The sequence below is a fragment of the Fukomys damarensis genome, unplaced genomic scaffold (genome assembly GCF_012274545.1).
Source record: "Fukomys damarensis isolate Sample0158 unplaced genomic scaffold, DMR_v1.0_HiC HiC_scaffold_1, whole genome shotgun sequence".
Lineage (NCBI taxonomy): Eukaryota > Metazoa > Chordata > Mammalia > Rodentia > Bathyergidae > Fukomys > Fukomys damarensis.
The window spans coordinates 28662796-28679569 of record NW_022900913.1 but is presented as its reverse complement, the minus strand read 5'-3'; the positions used below and the strand labels follow the sequence as shown (position 1 = coordinate 28679569).

The window sequence follows — 16774 nt, the reverse complement described above, 5'->3', positions numbered from 1 at the left end:
TTTAAAAATTTTTTCTTGGTGCCAACTGATCCCATTTTCCATACAAAACTTTAAAAGTACAAATTAAAAAAAAAAACAAACCTTTGGTATACTAGATTATTAAGAATTAAGATTACTGTGCTCTTAACTCCCAAATTATGAGACAAACACATCAATCTGCCTTTTAATTTTTTAAAAAAGAAGTTATATAATACTTACATTCAAAAGCTTCATCACTATCATTATCTTCATCTGAACTGATTTCAGCATACTTTGGTTTTTCATTAACTGTGCTACGCTTGCGTTTATTCATTTTCACACGTTCACAAAGTGGCATGGTGGATTCAATTTCTGCCAGGAGTTCAGGGGGCAATTCTTTTAACACTGATTGATCTATACTACCTATTAATGAAAGGTAAGAAAAAATTTAAATCTGAAGATACAGGAAAACCAAATTAGCACAGCAATAAAGTATTGGTAATGTATTTATGTTTTCAGTCATCTTTTAATTATACCATTTTCATAGCATATATTTATATAACAACACAAAAAATATGACTTATTACCATAATTAAGCATTGTTCTATCATCAGTTTTGACACAACTCCTGCATCTGTATGCACATACTAAAATTTTTTTGAAACCAGAGATGCAGGCATTAGCAGGTAGACAACACTTAAATTTCTTGGTAGTACTGTACCCAAATTTGTTTTCTAAGTACCTGGAGTAGGCCTAACTAGCATGACACAAATTCTGCTACTCAGAACAAGTGAGAAGAGTTGGAGGATACTTACCACCTCCTTCCCTTCTTCTGGTCTTAGCAGTTGTGTATAGTAGCTGAGACATAAACCTTATATAATATGCTTTTATCTAATACTGTCTATTTGCGTTAAACATGTTAAAGCCCTTATAATTATGGAGAAATTAAAAAAACAAATAAATTATATCTATATATTTTTTTCTTCTGAATATGTCTGAAACATGGAAAGTGGGATTAACAGATCAAATAATTTAAAACATAAATTCCTACAAGTAAAAATATTAATAATATTCATGCCAGTTATGAACATTGATAGAAAAAATGTATCAACATAAGATTCATAACATCATACTATCAAACCCTACACAATATACATACACACCGATAGTTTGTATAAATAAATGATTTGCTAGCATTTTCCTTACATTTTAAAAATAAAACAGAAGTAGCAAAATCTCTTTATTCAGGAAAATTTATCCTTGATGATAATTTTAGCTTACCTTACTTACATAAATCTTTGGATGGAAATATAAAAATGAAGCCTTACCTGATAAATTTTATGAATTAGGAATAAAGAGTGTATTACTGGCTTATAGAAGGAAATATTAGCAGCTTAAAATCAACATTAACACTATTCTTTGTAACATTTAAATAATAATAGTGCTTATATAAAGAATACATCTTGACAGAAAAATATATGAAGGCATTTCAAAATCTCAAGAAAATATAATCAAATAATTCAAACTATAGAATGTTAACATATTAACATTAATGGAAGAACAACACTTTATTCTTTTGAAGATTTTATCCGATATTGTGAAAGAATTGTTTCAGTAGCTTTCTGTCTTCTGTTGTTCTAAACATATTCATGGCAACAATTTTACCCAACTTTTGGTGCCTGTTACTATCCCCAAGATTTCATTAAGAATCCTTAGTCACTAACAAGACAATTTAATTTATCTATCTGTTAAATCATGTACTGTTTGTACAGTGGCACCTTGGTTCAAGAACAATTTTGTTTGCGAACAATTTTGTTCGCAAACAAAAAGTGTTTGGCAAAATTTTTTTCTGAAACTCTACAACAGGTGACAAATATGACCATGGCCACCTTTCCTGAACAAACACAAATGTGGCCATCTTTTTGGAACAAATTATTGGCTTTCTTAATCAAAATTTTATCAGTGAGAGCCATTTTTAAAAGAATATCGGTAGGGGTAAATCAACTTTAGTTTTGCATTGTCATTATCTTCATTTCCAAGCCAAACACATTCTGCATCTAATTTAATTCTTTAATACCCTAAATACTTCTAATTAAGGATGTATTTTTTTTTTTCTTTTTGGTACCTGGAATCAAACTCGGGACCTTGTGCTTGTGAAGCAGGCGGCAGAACCACTGAGCTAAATCCCTGGCCTGAAGGATGTATTTTTTTGAAGGAAGGAGATTTTCTTTTTTCTTTTTGAGACAGGGTCTCACTATGTCATTGAGATTGACCTGGAACTCACTATGTAGTCCAGGCTGGTCTCGAACTCACAGAGATCCTCCTGCCTCAGCCTCCCAAGTGCTGAGATTACAGGCATGCGCCACCACACCCAGCCATGGAGATTTTCTAGTGTGTATCTTCCACTTTCTACATCACCTATAGCTAAGTGTTCATAAACAGAGATGGTCAATAAAGGCTTTCTGATTGTTTAATGATGTGGTTCACAATTTATATTTACTTACAAAGGTACTTCCACTTATAACTTGCAAATTGTTGTATTTTATAGACAAATGACATTTTTGAAATCTTTAAAACTGTTTTCCAGCTTGGCAGTATGTATGTATGTATTTATTTATTTATCTTTTATCATTGAGTTTATTGGTACTTTTTAGGTATACAGTACAATTACATTCATCATTGGGATCTTGTACCTTTACATGACAGGTCTTGGTTTGCAATATTTAAAACAATTATTTTGGGTATATAAGTATGGATCACCCAAAATATTTGGCCTTTTCTCCATCACTACCCTCCCCCCTGGACTGAAACCAGGGTCTCACATATATGAAGATTAAAACACATGAATGTTTAAATTAAAAAAAATTACTGTGAAAGAACACTGCCATTAACCCCTTCAAAACACTCCCTCGACTCAATCACACTAATCCTATTGTTCTTTCTGACAGTTTTAGAAGTTCTCTTCCATGAATGTCTTCAGTTGCACTGTTGTGGCTGCTCTGATGTCCTGAATGGATTTAGAACATTGACATTTCATAGTCATTTTGACTTTGGGGAAGAGCCAAAAATTGTATGGTGCAAGTTTGTGTGCATAAGATGGATGTGGATACATTATAATGTTTTTATGAGCCTGCCTTTCTATTGGACGACACTTGGCAGAAGCATTTACTGGAACCCCACCCCCACCCCATGGGGATCGAACTCAGGACCTTGTGTTTGCGGCGCAGGCAGCAGAACCACTGAGCTAAATTCCCCGCCTTGCTGCATTAAAAAAAAAAAAAAAATCACACCTCACAGAGATACTAGCTGACTTCCAGAACTGCTTCAAAAAAGTGGCAAGAAGGATGGAATAAATGTGTCTGTGAGAGAGGGAGTATTCTGAAGGGGTTAATGGCAATGTATCTTTTCTGTAACAATGAAAATTCAGACACACTGTATTTTTGATCAGCCTTTGTATGCTAAGCACATGCTCTACTAATTATATGCTCAGCTATCAGCAAAGGATTCATGGTTTTACTCAAATGTTTGTTCCATAGAGATTAAACTCACATCACTATAGACTAGATACTAATAACCCAGAATTAGTATAAATTGTCTAAAGATAAATACTCAGTCTTTGCTTTCATTTTCTTACAAAAATTCCCCACAACAGCCAAAACACAGATAACCTGTTTGTCTTATATATGGTACTGCTGGTATTAATGTTCATTCATGATAGGCTACCCTCTCTTATTTCCTAAATTAATAAGAATATTAACAAATTTAAGTACCCTAATATTCTCTAGAAATTTTTACCTTTTTGCACCCTTGAAAGTTACATTACAATAATTCAAAGATCATGTTTTATTTCTGAAGATGTCTGAGCCTAGAAAAACAAACACTCTAGCAATGGTTAATGTACTGTGTTACAAAAGAGAACCTTGCTTCATTCTGCATTGTCTATTCTGTTGTATGTTTTCTGAAGTAATCACATCCTCTTTCTTTTTATGAAGTATATTATAAACTGACACAGCCACATCCCTCAATTAAAAAAAAAGTAAAATATGACTTTCTTATATTCTATCCTAGGATCTTTAATACACTGTTAAGGGTCCAAAGAATTGCTTGAGTTTTAATGAAAATGAATACAGTGGGAACTTAAAATTATCAATATGATGGGCTGTATTTGGTTACATTCTTTCTCATGAGTTAGGAAATCATCTTTTCAATGAAAATAAAATGTCTATTTCTTAATACACTGATATTTTAAGGGATCATTGTTTTTTGCCACCCTAAAGACTTCAGACTAGTAGTGTGATTATCCTTCTCACTTCATTTCTTTTGTCCCAATTAACTTTGATCTTTAAATCACATTTCTAAATTACTGCAAAATTTTAAGTTACTGACTTGAAGGATAATGTAATTTTTGTCATAGTTTTGTGAAGTACCACATTTTCAGCTTTTGTATGTAATTGCTTTAAATACAACGTGCCTGTATATTCTGGCTCCAGTAAGACTAAGGAATACATTTATTTCTATTTATGTTTCTTTTTTGGAATCTTGGATTTCCTGTATAAGACACCCAAACTAACAAATTTACCAGGTTATTAAATCTAGAAGTCATTAAAAGACTTCACGTCTAAGAGTCACTCATTTGATAACTATCAATGTGCTTGGTTAAACAGAAAGACAATCTGTTATTAAAACAAAATCAGCCTAATTAATACTTATTTTGAGATTAAAGTTTCAGTCATCCCTGGAAACTGCTCATGTTCAGAAACAAAACCAAGGAACTCACAGAAATCTCCAAATTTTATATCGCTGAAAAAAAGTTGGGCACACACAATGTGTTTCAGTGACAATTTCTTTCATTAAACTACAGCTACAACATAGTAGTACTATCAATCATATCTTTAACTCCTATTAGAGAAGTAGGTAGGACAGTAAAAAGAAAAATTCAATATTGCAAGTTGTCCATCTGCCCTTCCTGTGATCATAATTTAATATTGTTTGAAAACCTTTTTTGGTGCAAATGGATTCTTAATACAAACCAACTACCTTTTTTGAAGCCTCTGATAGGTAGTATATGTAAAGAGTATAGACTACTGATGACATAGCCCTGATAAGCAGTAACACTTGATAGAAACAAAAGAAGCAAAATGAAGAGAAACTGAAAAAAATGTGAGGATGAACTATGATGGCAGGACCTTGAATGTTTCTCCTACAGGGACCCCACTGTATTTAAACTAGGGATTTGGCTCAGTGGTTCTGCCACCTGCCTCACAAGCACAAGGGCCCGAGTTTGATCCCTGGCACACCCACCCCAAAAGAAAAGAAAAGATAAACTAGGGTAGAGAGGAAGAAACACTAAGGACCAAAATTCTCAGTGAATGCAAGGCTATCAAATATCAGTAAATAAAAAATTTGAGGTCACAAAATACAGACTCAGAGGAAGAACTGTGATGTGTGTTTGGGCAATTATTTGGAAAAAGTAATAAAAACTCAGGAGAAAGAAGAAATCATTTTAAGGCTCGTGTTGTGTGAAACTGAGTAGAGTAAAATTCACAGTTTCCATAGTAGATGGTAACTGTCATCAGGGTAACAGGGGATCTCTATTATTGAGGGGGAAAATCTCAATATAAGGCAACAGGGGATAAGATACACTGCCTCACTGCAAAGTCAGAAAACAATTAGTGGGATCTACATTTTATGCAATGGTTCAGGGTAACTAGAAGTGATGCATTATGATATAATCTGGTATAAAGTTGTTTTACTTCTGATAAAAAGGTAGAGCACCCAGATGCTGGCTGAACGCCTAATACTTATGAAAGATTACAATGAAGTTGGCTGAAGGAGGAGTTGTCAGGGTCAAATTTACAACTATTTTTTTTCTGATGGTTAGCTGGGAAATAGTCTTGAAACCAATACAAAGAATCAGAAATTAACAGGAAAGTATTAGAGGAGGGCACAACAGGTTTTATTTCTTACCTCACGACACAAAAATGTTTGAAAGTTCTTTACATTTTACAGTTGCCACTTCTCTCAAAATACAGTGCATTAAGAGTAAAAAGATCTTTGTCAGATTATCTAACCCAAAGTGTGTGCTCTGCCATGTATTTCATAAGATAAAGGTACAAGATAAAACAATGCTTTGATGAATATATTCAGAATTAGTCAAATAGATTTTACTCATTATAACCCTATAGAATATTCCTGACTACCTATCAGAGTTTAGTAATTTATATCTGTAATTATAACATAAAAGTTGTTAATGTTACATTCTTGAAGCCCTGTTAAAAGCTTGACCTATTCAGAAATTCTTCTTTAAATTTTTAATGTAAATTTTTCTAAAAAGGACCATACACGCTTCTTTTCAAATATGACAAATGACTGGCTTATGGTCATTAATGAAAAGATCATCTTCCACCATATCTGAGGTGATGCCTTTAAGTTACCTAGTGGATGAAGTGATGCGCATCTGTCATTCCAGAGACTTAGAAGGGTAAAGAAAGAACACTGAAAGGTTGAGGAGAGCCTGGGCAACTTAGTGAAACACTGTGTCAAAAACTTTAAAAAGGGCCGAGAATATAGCTCAGTAGAGCACTTTAGCAATGCGTGAGGTCTAGGCTTGAGTCCCAGCAACACACAAACAAATGTTAATTATAACACATGAGGCTTTTTGAGACTATTTTAAATAATCCAGGCTTTGCTTGCAAATTCTGTATGTCTGCTATAATTTGCTGACCCATGTATACTTAGACTCTGATAAAAATACAGAAAATACAAAATACAGCAAATGACCATTCTTGCAAGTTTATCCCTAGGAGATAACTTCAATAAAATGAAAAAGATCTAGATAGGGGCTTAGATTAGTTTTAGCTATTATAACCAAAAGTCCAAAATGAGAACAGAGTGAAATAATGTATCACACTGAAGGATATTTGTAAATGATGTTGGCACAGTAAAACTAAGAATACAAAATGATAATTATTATATGATATTGCATCTATGTAAAAGGCATCTGTGATGGGAGTGAAAATGAATATAAATATTATATCAACTATAAATTGATACACGCATTTTCCTAAGGAAACACACATTTATGTTTTAGGGAAACAAGAAAAAAGCCAATGGTTATCTAAAGAGATATTTCACAAACATGTTGAATTTCAACAAAGATGAAGTGAGATGAGGTGGTAGAGGATAAAGAAGAGCAGCAAAGAAGTAGTAGTAGGACTTACACAAAATTCTAAGAGGAAAAATCTAAATGATCTGTCCTACATAGTGCAAAATACTCAACAGAGAGGAAAAAAAGTAGGAAATTCTATAAAAAACAGGTAAGGTTTAGGAAAGTCATTTTGAGAATAAAAGTGATGAAATTGGATTGTACATTAGAAATGTGACTCTAGCAATAATTTGAGGACTGAAGGGCAACACCAGAACAGAAATTTTCTAGAACCTATTTGATAAGTCTTTGTGAAAGATACAGAGGAAAAGTAAGTAGATGTTAAGGTAGTATAGAAACCAGAAAATATAGAACAAAGGATAATAAAATTCATATATTGGTATGTGTAACTACTCAAATATGTAGTCAAATTGATCAAGTATCAAAATATATTATTAGGCTGGGCATATAGTTCAGTGGCAGAGCACTTGCCTAGCATGTGTGAAGCCCTAGGTTTGATCCCCAAACTATAAATTTAAAAATAAATTATATAATTAGCCATTTAACTGAGTACTATTACATTAGGCTGAATGTGTAGTAGCAGAGATAAACATTTTCTAACAAAAGTAGCTAGGAATGGCTTTTTTCTGATACTTTAACACAAATAGATGTAAAATAATGTTTAATCAATCTAGTCTTATTCTACTTGTGTAATACACTCTAAACATGAATTAAATGTTTAAATTCCCTAAACCTGCAATGTTTGTTTTACCTTCTACTCTTGTTCTAAGAATGCACTTGAACCTCTTCCTTAAGAACTGTATTATCATTATCTCTGTAGTTACCTGTATGTATCCTCATGAGATCATAAACTTCATATGATTACTAACTAATAATGTGACAAACTTAAAATATTTAAAAGGCAATTTGCCTATATAAATTTTAATCTTCTTACTACATATAAATTTTATGTTAATAATAAATAAGCTCCAGTATATTATAATGAGTAAACACCTAGTCAAATAAATATATTTGAACTGATTTCACACTACAGTTACAAATAGGTAAGAATTAAAAATTTTAAAACTCTAGATCTATCTTTTAATATACACATAAACACTCAAATGGTAGTAGGAAGTACAAATTTCAGGTCACACTTGCTACAGAATAAAGAATCTAGTTATCACTTTCACCTATATAAAATTTTACTTTTATATCTATATCTGGCTCAGCAAATTCTCCCTATCACTTGTTTTTGTAAATAAAGTTTTCTTGGAACACAGCCCCACACATTCATTTGTTCTGATACTACAATGTTAGAGGTAAGTAATCCACAATAAATAAAATAGTTACTATAGTGCCCTCTACAGAAAAAGTTTGTTGACTTCTGATCATTTCATACTTTATTCAAAAAGGAACGAGAGGCCTACCCTGTAAGAGGAGTCATGACACAATTATACTTTGTACTGTTTATGTGATGCAAAGTGGTTTGCTTTTACGAAGACAAAAATATCAAGAAAATGGCTTGTAGCAACTGAAAGAACACTATTATAAATGAAAGAGGCAAAAGAAATATTCAAGAAAAATCTAGTTTTTGCATTATAGTTTTAATATTGATACCAATACCACAATGTCCAATTATCAAATTACTGTAAAACAGACTATAAAAAAACATGCAGTCTAGATAGTTTATTGAGTAAGACAATTTACCACTCTATACAGAAAAGTAGGAGGTAAGGATCACATGATCCTTTCCTTACTACATTTTCATTAGTCAATTAAAATTGAATGATTACATTCCTTTATATGAAAAACCTGGGCAGACTTTTGCTCTTACTATAACAGTACTCATTGCTGTCCTCATAATTACACAAAGTAGGAAGGAAATTGATTTCTACATTTAATTTATTTTTTTTTGGTACTGGGGATGGAACACTGGTCCTTGGGCTTGTGAGGCAGGTAGTGGAACACCTGAGCTAAATCCCCGGCCCAGTTTCTACATTTTAAAAGTGAATGAAGCAAACTTTGAAAGGTCAAGATTTAGTCAAGGTTTTGATTCCGCTACTTGTTGCATTGTGACTTAAAGTGAGTTTAAAGGAGAATTTTCAAAAATTGGCACACCAGAAGCCAGAGAATTCTAATTTCTTTTTGCTGGGGGCTGGGGAGGTTTGATCCATATTAAAAATCCACTTTATTTATTGTATTTTGAAGGAGGTAGTAATTATCTTAATCATGCAACAGGCACGTGAAAGGGATAGTTTTATTAACTTTTTTTAAATAAGAGGAAATTTATGTAAAAGATTATTTTTTCATAAATAGAAGATTCTCTCAATATTTGCTAGCTCTTTACCTATCAATCATATATCTATGTCTATAGATATATGAAAATCCTATAGAAGCTGTTTTTTGGGCTGGTTCAACACAGAATGGAAAAACACCTCCAGTAAACTTTAATAAACTTAATTTTTATGAAGTATCTACTTAATCCATCTTTTGAAATCACATTAACTGTCTTTTAAGTGTAATTTGGATTAAAAACTAAAAATGAAAATCATGGGCACAAGTTCAAAATATATTATAGTTACGTATTATGCCAACAGCTGTAATAAATAATCTTCAAACATTTCATAAAGATGTCACTAATACTAAAGTCTTTACTTGAGCTATATGGAAAGATATTTTATAAACTGCTCAAATAAACTAAAATGAATCTCCACTACAGTACCATTAAAGATTACTAAATATTCCAATCTACTGTAAAGAAAGTATATGGAGAATTATCCAAATTAGGAATTCATAAACCACACCACAAATTCACTAAGAAACATATTCTCTCAAACTCCGAGAAACTGGGAGTTCTAAACACAATCCATAATCCAACTAGACAAATTGTTCAGTGCTAAGTAAACCAGTTAATGCAGTCATCTCCATTCAGCAGTGTATTACATCAGGAAACTGAGATGAATAACTACACCAATAAAGTCTAATAAGGACTGTAATCATCAGACCGAGTGAGCTACATAGAATAATCACTGTTGACCTTAAAGCTGGTCAGTAAAATTCCAGTTAAGACCACTATAAGGAACTGTTCTTTGGTTTGAAAGATGATCACAACAATTGATAGAGAATGTTACATGAAAGCACTGAGTACAAATGAGGGACAAAAAATACGCTAGTTGAGGGAAGGGGGGAAGGAAGAAGAAAAAGTGGTTTCCTTAGATATAAAGGTAAGATATTTTGTGGAGTTTCCAAAAAAAAAAAAAAAAAAACCCAAACCAAAAACTAAAATTGTTAATGTTTGTAATTACTGATATTAAGTTGTTAACACATAAGGCATGTTAGCTGATGATCCTGCCTTCTTAAAGGATCTCAGAGGAGCTGGGTATGGTGGTGCATGCCTGTAATCCCAGCACTGGGAGGCTGAAGCAGGAGGATCACTGTGAATTTGAGGCCAGCCTAGGCTACACAGTGAGTTCCAGAGCAGCCTGAACTACGTAGTAAGACCCTGTCTCAAAAAACAAAAAAACAAAAACAAAAACAAAAAAAATCTCATAACTATATTACTTAATTAATATTACTTTATTTCAAGACACACAGTAGTATATTAAGATACACCAGAGTAATATTCTGGTAACAACTTTTAACAGTCATGTCTTTTTTGGAATTTAATAAAATGACTGAAATATAATAAAAGTTATTCTAAACATTTAAAAGGTTACGTCTGCCCATACTCACTACAAGGAATAAACAAGATATCTGACAATGGCAACCAGGCAGTCTCTACTAATTCAAAAGGCACTTTATATGTTCTTCTGTATATTATGGAAGCTATTAACGAATGTAGACATATTGTTCCAGTAATAAAATCAAATGTAACAGTATCAATTTATATTTAATGTTCATATAAAAACAAAAATACATGCATAATCTAAATTAGTATAAATATATACTTCTACCACAAATTCAAAATTTATCAGCTTAAAGTTATTCAAAGGAATTTCAAATTACCCTCAAGACCAAGTATTTCATATATGAACACCAGGCAAAATATTTAAAGATAGAATTTTATGGCTCTTCCAAGAAAGAAAAACCTGCTAAGAATTTTGGTCCTAGAAATAAATCATAAAAGTATTCTAGCAACATTCAGACTAATTCCTTTACTCAGAAGAACATCAAAACGCCTGCCAAGAAAATCTTTGTGTATTCCCCCCCAAATTTTTTTTTTGAGAAAGGGTCTCACTATGTAGTTGAGACTGACCTGGAATTCACTATGTAGCCTAGGCTGGTCTCGAACTCACAGCGATCCTCTTGCCTCAGCCTCTTGAGTGCTGGGATTATAGGCTGTATTCAAATTTCAATAGCTAGATCTTACAAACAGTGTATATGTCCAGGAACAGGTGAATGGGTAAGGAAAATGTGGTATTTATACACAATGGAGTACCAGGCTGCTATAAAGGTAAACTTGCATTCGTAGCTAAGTAAGTGCAACTTGAGAGCATACTGTTAAGTGAAATAAGTCAGACACACAAGACAAATATAGCGTAGTCCCTCTTATATGAGAAACACAAAAACAAATAGCAAGATAGAAGAGAGATAAATATGAAGTAGAGAGAAGTTAAAATATGTCCTCAAATTACATATTGTACTATTTCAAAAATATTTTAATAGATGCTAATTGTTTCATTTATACTATTAGTTTATTTTAATTCACTGAATAGAACTATGTTATTATCTGTTCTTTTTTATAAGAATCTTTTTGGTTTATGTGTTGAACTCTACCTTGAACATCATGATACACAATGTACTACATATTGATATTCTCTTATTTTGTTATGAAATTTTATTTTTTCATAAAGTAAAAAGTAAAAAAAGAAAATCTTTGTGTACTATAGGAATCAAGAACCCACAACTGTGCTTCATATACAAGTAATAAGAAAAACCCACAATCACATAACACTGTGCCTACTTAGTAACAGAGATCTAAACTAAAATCAAAATTAAAACATTACCTTTAAAAAAAATGGTCCTTAAGGCTGAGTCAAAAGATATCTAACACAGCATCCTGACATAAATCTAAGGATTGAAATACTTTGTGAATGAAAAGCTCTGCATATAATTGCTGACATTAATATATGTGTATGCATACATAAACACGCACATGTATACACATACATCACTCTTTACTAGGTAGACATCAAGTCTAACAGGCACATATACACACATATATCAATCACTCTTGTAGGCAGTCATCTAGTCTAGATATACTAATGTGGTCACTTCTGATATATACATTTATGCTAAAAGTATATTTATGATAAACATATATTAGCAAGAAGAAGACATATTCATAGGCAATGGAATTACATGTGAAAAAACCATGGGAAATGATACAGCCTTTACTAATTTGGAGCTATAGTCACTTCTGAAAGGTCTTTAAGCAGCTGTAAAATTTATTAGAACAGAGATTAGAAAGCAAGGTCAGTTAGTGTAAGCTGACAGATGTCAGGGAAAGAAAGGTGGTCCAGATCAAGGAAACAAAGGGTACCACTTTCCATCTTTCAAATGACTCTTCTAGAACTACTTAACTATACACTTTGCTTTATAAGCAGATGCTACTCCTGAACTTTCACTGAAAAATTTGGAAGTCTTTACCTTGACAATACCTGTACTAGCTCCAAATTCTTTAACCTCTTTTACATTAACAAGTAATTACAAGGAGAGGCATTCAAGTTAAATAATAAAGACTAAATATTAATTTTGTAGGTCTACCTGTGTAACTTTAAAATTAAAAGTTTCACTGAGTACAAATATTAGTGTTTCAGAAGGTAATCTTTTTTCATATTTAAAGACAAACAAAATAAACAATGGAAGTTTGATAAAGACCAAATAACAGTAAAAACAGATTAGCCAGAAGATTATTCTTTGAATAAAGAGTTCTTTATAGTAATACTATGTTTTCAAAGAGCTGTTTTTGGAACACAACCTGTAACAGCATGCTACAAAAATAATCACTACCATCTTCTGTATCTACTCATATACTTTAGTGCTATACAATTCAATTTTCTATGATGATGCAAATATCTAACAGTGCTGAACAATATAGTCCCAATAGGCACATATGATTATTGAAGACATGAATTTTAAAATTTTACTTAATAAATTTTAATTTCAAATTGAATAGCCAAAAGAGGCTACTGGCTCCCACACTGGACAATATAATTATAGATTTCACATATTTGCTTCTAAGTAAATATAAATCTAAGTTTACAGTAAAATTCCTTCACAAAATAAACTTTAATCAAACTTTCAGCTCTATTTCTTTAAAAACTGTATCTCTACTTAGATTATGTTATTAGATTCCATGGACTAAACAGGCCTTGCTATACAGTATAATTAAACAATACTATATTTTCACAAGTATACACAGAACACCCAAATAATATCACAATCTCATCACTTCAGACTGTTTTCCTAATGCTCCCCTCAAATAATCTATGAAAGTCACCAGAGGATTTCATTTGCCAAACATGCAAAAATAACACCATCTCACTTCACAAACTTGCAATTTAGCCCAATTAAGAAATAAATATCATGTGCTGGGGATGTAGCTCAGTGGCACTGTGCCTGCCTGGCAGATGCAAGGTCCTGAGTTCAATCCCCAGTACCGCCAAAAAAAAAAAAAAAAAAAAAGGAGTAAATATTCTCTTTTGTCTTTGCATTAAGTGGCCAAAATGATCAACTTTTGAAATATAAAACTCATTCAATAGTCTAACCACTAAATAACTTTTAGATTATTTTTCTGAATTACACAAATTCGAATTATTCACCAATAATAAAAGTCAGAGATATATCCACAGGTAAATAGCATAAGACACTTAATGTTCTTAAAATAATTTATAACATTGGTTCTTATAAACCATATAGTTTTACTAATGCTAGAAATTAAAATTCAATTATTACTCCATTGTAAAATGGATTATCTCTATAGTCAAGGTAACTTTTAGAGAGTTAAATACATCTATTCCAATATATCATCATTTATTTGATTAATAAGCAATTTTCAGAAAAACTGCAACAACTAAATGGCAACAGAACTTATCTCTGTAACCAATCAAGAGACAAAATTCATTGCTATCTTAAGTAGCTGAAGTAGGGCTTGGAGAAAGTTCATTGAGAATTTTTATCTATACTGTTGAAAACAATTCACTGTTGTTTTATATAAATGTTCTATATTCATGTAGCAGATTTTTAATTTCTGTAGATTTCCACAGTTTTAGGCTTAGTAACCTGAAAACTTCAGCTGATTAAAATACAAATAACATCAGAAGTATTCTTACCTTTATTTGACTTTGAAGGCTTATTCTTGATAGATTTAAGGGAACTTCTTGATTTATCCTCTCTATCTTTAATTAGTTTCTGAACATCATCCAAAGACAGTTTTTGCAGAACAACTACAGGCTTAGCTCCTTTATTTAGATCTTCAACTAATCCCAATTTTTCTACTTTGTCTTTCTGCTCTCCTTTCATGTCCATTTTCTTTGTCTCCTGAGTAATATTGCCATCTTTATCCCTCTTGATTTTTGGAATGACAAAATTTTTCAATGCACCTGACCTGCCCCCCAACAAATAACTTGGAAATTCTGCCTTACTGTCAGGATGCATTTTATTACTGTCTACTTTATTCCTGTTACCCTCTGTCCTTTTGTCATCTTTACTATTTGGTGATTTAAAACCAGGTTTATCAGGTCTTGATTTATTAGAATCTCCTTGTTTAACACGAGGACTGTCAGGTCTTGATTTCTGCTCCCCAGAAGATGGTCTTTCCCTTGAATCCCCTGATTCATGCCTGTGTTTCCTTTCCAGTTTATCAGTTTTTGAACCTTCAGATTTAATGCCATGTTCATTTCTACTTGAGGATCTCAATGTTTCTGGTCTTCGAACCCTGGACTGATCTCCCCGATGTCGCTCTGACTCACCTTTGTCATCTGATTTTTGTTTACTATCATGGTCACGTCTTAGTGACTCAGAAATAGATCGCCCATCGGGTCTCTGCTTTAAGGATTCAGCTCTTTCTGATTTTAACCGAGGTGAATCAGATTTCATGTCTTGTTTATGTTTAGAGACTTCAGGTTTTTTCTCTGTTGATGGCTTTCCAGAATCCCTTTTATTTTCATGCCTGTGTTTTGGTGTTTCAGGCCGGCCTTCATTTTTTTGCTTTGGAGTTTCAGGCCGGCCCTCACTTTTTTGCTTTGGAGTTTCAGGCCGTCCATCACTTTTCTGTTTTGGGGTTTCAGGACGTCCTTCACTCCTTTGTTTTGGAGTTTCAGGTCGGCTATCACCTTTTTGCTTTGGGGTTTCAGGTCTTGATTTTGTTGTTTCTGACCTGCCACTATTTTGTTTGTTGTCATTTGGTTTTATGTCAGATAGTCTATTTTCATTCTGTTTAGACTCAACTACGGTGCTCTCATTTTGTTTGGATTCGGTAGTTCTGTTCTCATTCTGTTTAAGTTCTTCTGTTTGGGTCTCAATTTTAGTTTCTAACTTACTTTCACTTGATTTCATCTCCACCAACCGATTTTCATTGGGTTTAGATTCTGGCAACCTATTTTCATTTTGTTTCACTTCACTCTTTGAAAGCTCAGGATCAGACTTTTTTTTAGGTGTCTCAGGATGGTTTTCTGGTGTAGATTTAAGACTTCCAATAATATCTTCCTGAAGAACAGAAATAGGTGCATCATTACACTGTTTGATTTCTTCAGGCTTTTTTAGGGAGTCTGAATCCTGAGTTATAGAAGCCTGAGAGTCCACTCTTCCTGCCTGATGAAGATCAATGCTAACCATTAATGCTGGCCTTGACCCATTTCCCGTAGAACCCGTCTCCTGAGAAGCTGGTCTATTACCTCCTGTAGCACCCCCAGCCTCCTGTGGGTAAGAATCTTGTTTTCTTTTTTTCAAAGGCTTATCTGAAATTTAAAGATAAATATTCAATATCAGTAATAGACATATATTCTTATGCCATTAAAAATGATAATGGACTTTGACTATCTTTTAAAAGTCATAGCCTGTCGAAATGTAGTGAATGCAAATGCAAATATGCATAAATACAATAGTAAGCATGAGTGGCATAATACTTTTAAAAGTTTAAGGAAATCATGTTTGCTGTACTTCAATAAATAATAGTTGGTATTGTTGAAAGATTTTTTACCAACACACATTTTTGAGTGTATAAGTGCAATGAAGTTAGATGAACAGAATTTATAATATATCAAATACAAACATCTATTTAATGCTCATATACATTAAGGAGAAACCAGATTATTTGAGAATAAGACAATCATAATTCTAAGGTAAGATAATTTAAACCATCAACCAAAAGCAATTAAGAGCCCCAAAGCTGTCAACATATCAACAGTAAATATAAGATTTTACTACATGTAAGTATGGAAAAAGAATGTATCCAGAAAAAAAAAAAAATCATGCCAATGAATATGCTGACAGCAAGAAAAAAGTTAATAATTTGTCATGACTCTTAATCCAGAATTCAAATTATTCAAGGTATTAAAAGTACAGGTGCAGTTTAAAAGCTAACAATGTTAGATACAAGTAAATTCAGAATAAGAAATATATATCACAGGTATTAGAAGAAATTCTTGTAAAAATGCTTCCACCAAC

At 32.5% G+C, this 16774-nt stretch overlaps 1 protein-coding gene across 2 annotated transcripts in view; it reads right to left on the bottom strand.

The window, feature by feature from the left end:
- The window catches only part of Nipbl (NIPBL cohesin loading factor), a 101514-nt gene that overhangs the window by 60879 nt on the left and 23861 nt on the right, over positions 1-16774 (bottom strand). For both annotated transcript variants that reach the window (XM_010605480.1, XM_010605481.3), the window contains exons 9-10: positions 14440-16065; positions 199-381 (exon numbers count right to left, since the gene is read on the bottom strand). In XM_010605480.1, coding sequence (XP_010603782.1) covers positions 199-381; positions 14440-16065 — 1809 coding nt within the window. The remainder of the gene's footprint in view (positions 1-198; positions 382-14439; positions 16066-16774) is intronic.